This window comes from Notothenia coriiceps, unplaced genomic scaffold (genome assembly GCF_000735185.1).
Source record: "Notothenia coriiceps isolate Sejong01 unplaced genomic scaffold, NC01 NC01_scaffold00006055, whole genome shotgun sequence".
In the NCBI taxonomy this organism is placed as follows: Eukaryota; Metazoa; Chordata; class Actinopteri; order Perciformes; family Nototheniidae; genus Notothenia; species Notothenia coriiceps.
In genome coordinates this window covers 1-4,202 of record NW_011338756.1, presented here as the reverse complement: position 1 = coordinate 4,202, position 4,202 = coordinate 1, and the positions used below count along the sequence as shown (strand labels likewise).

The following is a 4,202-nucleotide window of genomic DNA, read 5'->3' as shown; positions in this document are numbered from 1 at the left end:
CAGCAGCTGATCGGAATCTGCCTGTGCACCTGAATCTGATGGCTGATTGGATCCTCTCACCCTCAGCTGGCCTATCAGCAGCCAGGGCCGACCATAACGGAGGCACCCAGGAAGTCTTCTCACTCTCACTCTGGGCCTGTTGCTGATGAAGGAGCCTGCAGTGTTTAGCAACTCATGATCTTTGAATTGTCTGACCTTTGTGAAAGTGTGTGTGTTGAGAGGTGGAGGAGTTAGGTAAGTCTGGGGTACCCTGTACATTTCTCACCACGTAGCTAACTAATGTTCAGACACACTAGGTTAGCGGATTGTTGCCACCCCTGTATATTGTTTTGTCAAACTCTTTGTAGTTTAGTTAGTGAGGGTTTTTTTGTTTGAGTTTTGGTTTCAAAGGATGGATGTAGAGATAGGCCTGGTTTTGTTATGCTTTTTTCTTTTGTTTGGCACAATCCTTTGACTCCTCCTCCTCCTCCTCCTCCTCCACCAACCGAGTGTTTCAAGTATATGTCTGTTCGATTCTGGGTTTACAAAAAATAAACCTTTTGTCAACTGTTACACTGACTCCCTCATTTTTATTGGTTGTATGTTATTGTCTCCAGGTCCCCTAGACCTTAGTGGGGACGTAACACATAGCCAATAGTAAAACATAAACTTTAATATAACTAGCACAAGGTAGCTACTCCCCAGAAATTGATTGACTGGTCTGTGTGTGCTGCACAGAGGTCACAGTTGTGTTTTGTTCCTGTTCTGTTGTTAAAGAGTTATTTTTCTTTGTTCATAGTATACAAGTAAATCAATTAATATCAGTCTTTATAAGAAGTTGTAAGTATAGAAAACATTTACTGAAGGAACAAAGATATGACTTCTTATTTACTCCTTAAAATAGCACAATGTTATTAAATCAAAGGTGGGCTGAAAGACTCGATCCCCGTTGAGCTGGAGCATCATGGCTGCAGGTGTGATGTGTGTTACTCTCCCGCTCCAGTCACATGACTCCCAGTGGGTTCCCAGTACTCAGCTGTACAGAGCCATGTACTGCTGATGACGTGGGCAGAAGCAACATTTATTTTATCCATCCAAAAAAGCTATATCAGTTTAAGTGTAGGCCTACGTTATTTAACGCTAAATATAGCGATTTTTTCCAGGTGGGGCATTTTTGGATGGATGAAATAGGTTTTGCTGCTGTGCTGGTACTCCTGTCTCTCCTACTAACTGGGGTCGTACCGGCCGCTGTCTGCTGGAGGTTATACACTGACTGGATAAGAACCTCATACAGCCCCACTTCAAACAATCCAAACTATCATCTTAAAGTCTCTTGAGGTCACCTAAAGAGGAAAATATGCTGATTCAACACATACAGTGGGGCAAAAAAGTATTTAGTCAGCCATCAATTGTGCAAGTTTTCCCACTTAAAAAGATGAGAGAGGCCAGTACTGAAACGAAACATCAAACGGACAAAAAGTACACGGACCCCTCTGGAGGAACTTTTGGAAAAGTGGTGGGTCACCCCCGTCGTGCGGGCCGGATGAGAATGTCTGGCGGGCCGGATGTGGCCCACGGGCCGCCAGTTGATGGTCACTGCCCTATGGTGATTATTTTTTCGCCGCACACATTGAATAGAAAAATACTCTGAGCATGTGCAGTGTAGTTTTTACAGCAACCATTCACTTTGACAGTGAGAGAGAGGGGCTAGATCGGGGCTTGACCCACGTCACCCAAAACGGCTCAATAGGCACAGACACTAATTAGAAGAATACAGACTAAAACAGCAATGTACCGACAAATCAGATGATTAAACATGATCTTAAAATATATTTTAAGATGTATTTTCTTTTTGCATTTATTTGCATTTTTTTTTAAATTATTTGAATTACTTTCTGCTGACACTAGGTGGGGCTGTGCCCCTAATGACCAGTCGCTAACACACTACGGAAAAAGAAAAAAAACCCAAATCATAATAGGTCCCATTTAAGATTTCACAGATACAAGCACACATTGTTCCTGTCCAAAAGCAAACAAGGATTTTCCTGAAAATTGATAATGATCTTGATAACATATGCTAGACTTTGTTATAAAAAGTGGAAATGACATTTCTGAAAAGCAATAAAGGACAGTTTGTGAGTTATCTTCAGCCATATGACCAAGAAAATCCACACAACCACAAAACTTGATATAGATTTAAAGGGAGAGCAGCTGAAGAAACAAACTGTTCTTTTAGTTTCAGTGTAATCAGATGTTCGCTTAAGAATAGACTCAAAGAACCAGTTCTCAGTTCGGTATGGATCTTATTGAAAAGATTCAATGGGATACTAAGCCCTGTTAAGATTATTGTCCTACAGTATACCACTGACATTGATAAATGGGGTGTTGCATCATCTGCACCCTTTCTTTCCAGGTGTATAAAGCGTTCTGCACTCAGGGGACAGGAAATCAAAATGAGGGCGAGATTCATGTGCTGCTGCTGCTGCAAAAAAAAAAGACTGACGAAACCTTATCAACCATGCAGGTTTGAAATGCTAAACACCAATGCTATGCAGAGGTTAACTGGTAAAAGCTACAGTTTGTGTGTCTTATTTTGATGGAAATCTTATTGAGAGATTGTTTGGTGATGTGTGTTTAAGGAAAAGCACAATACACTTTCGATAAGAATTTGACATCACTTTGATGTCAGTGGATTGCAGAATAAGATTTCAAAGCCTTGAGTTTGACATTTGGACTATTGACATATTGTTTTTTTGGAACAAGATATGAAACGAGAGAATAAAGCTAAGTACAACCCAACACTGAAACATGACATTTTACAATACACCTTAATTAACTAAATAAAACACTGTAAAAGGGATTAAGGTCCAAGGAATAAACATGGAAAGGAAGCCATGCACGTCCTTTATTGATTATTTTACTGTAAATGGGACCATAGATTACTAAAGGAACATCTTGCTGTATTGAAGACTGTAAATTAGTTTTTAAACTACAAACTCGTTAGGTTGTTTAAAACAAATTGAGATCATGAACATTTAATAGACTTGTGTTAGCTTATCTTTTCAAAACCAAGGGTGGCCACTTCATTTGCCCTCAAGCTAATGCAATGTTGTGAAATGTTTCTGTTTATTGACATTAGCTGTTCTTGTTTGACTGTGGTTTATATTTGTTTTTTGTTTGGAAATGTCACCCCTGAATTGAAATCCAGTACTCATAAAACAGTATATCTACACTGGGAGCAGATAGACAATAATAAACACACTATTGCATCACAAAATGTTCAATTTTTTATTGATTGAGCCTTGACATCTCACATCTCACATGTTGTTTTCTTTCTCCCTCGGCATCTCCTTGTGTCTCATTCTCAGCCTCTCTTCCGCTGCCTCTCTCTTCGACACTTCCCACCGTCGCCTCCTGTCTCCTTCAATTTCAATCTCCCTCTGATTTCCCCTCTCCTGTAGTTCTGTGATGGGAGATCACAGCCTAGGAGTATGTGGAGAGAATATCGTTGATCCAGGGCATCAGAGAGCAGACTTTGGTGTAAACACCCGGGTAGTTGGGTTGAGCGCAGCCCTGGCCCCAGGACACGACACCCTGCAGCTCTCCGTTACACACCAGAGGACCACCAGAGTCACCCTGAGCAGGAGAGAGACATCACTTTATTCCCTCCACCTCATTCAATATAACCTCATTGTATGTGCCGTGTAATTGTTTAAGAATACCTGACAAGCATCCTTTCCTCCCTCCAGGTATCCAGCGCACACCATGTGGTCAGTGATCAGGCCGGGGTAGGAGCCATCGCAGTCCTTGTGAGAAAGGATGGGGACTTCCACACACTGGAGGTAAAATGGGTTGAAGACTGCAGATAAGAGCGAGACAAATGATTAGGAGGGACACAAAAAACACCCCAATTCAGCCTTATATCATGTATTAAAATGCACCGATGTATTAGTGATTCCAGACTATCAGAAAATTATTGATTATACTGTATAGCATCACTCTTTTCCAGCTTGATTTCTCAATTTACTTGTTTTCTGTAAATATGTTTACCTTAAATGGGCGACATCACCATCTATTAGATTTAAATAATCTGCCATAAGTGCTATCATACTACAGTAACCATAACTAGGTAGGACAAGCCTGGTGAGCTTTGGATTTTGAATACTATATAGTCATTTCATGCAGTATGTAGCCATCAAGTGCTTTGCCAACATTATACTGGC

General features: G+C 40.8%; 1 protein-coding gene across 1 annotated transcript; it reads right to left on the bottom strand.

Annotated features, from left to right (window-relative positions):
* Positions 1-3,283: 3,283 nt before the first annotated feature.
* On the bottom strand, positions 3,284-3,845 carry LOC104943405 (trypsin-2-like; the record flags this gene model as incomplete). The annotated part of the gene is made up of 2 exons (XM_010768789.1): positions 3,284-3,615; positions 3,702-3,845. Coding segments are annotated over 2 exons (297 nt in total), but the record flags the coding sequence as incomplete, so codon positions are not given.
* Between the last annotated feature and the right edge of the window lie 357 nt (positions 3,846-4,202).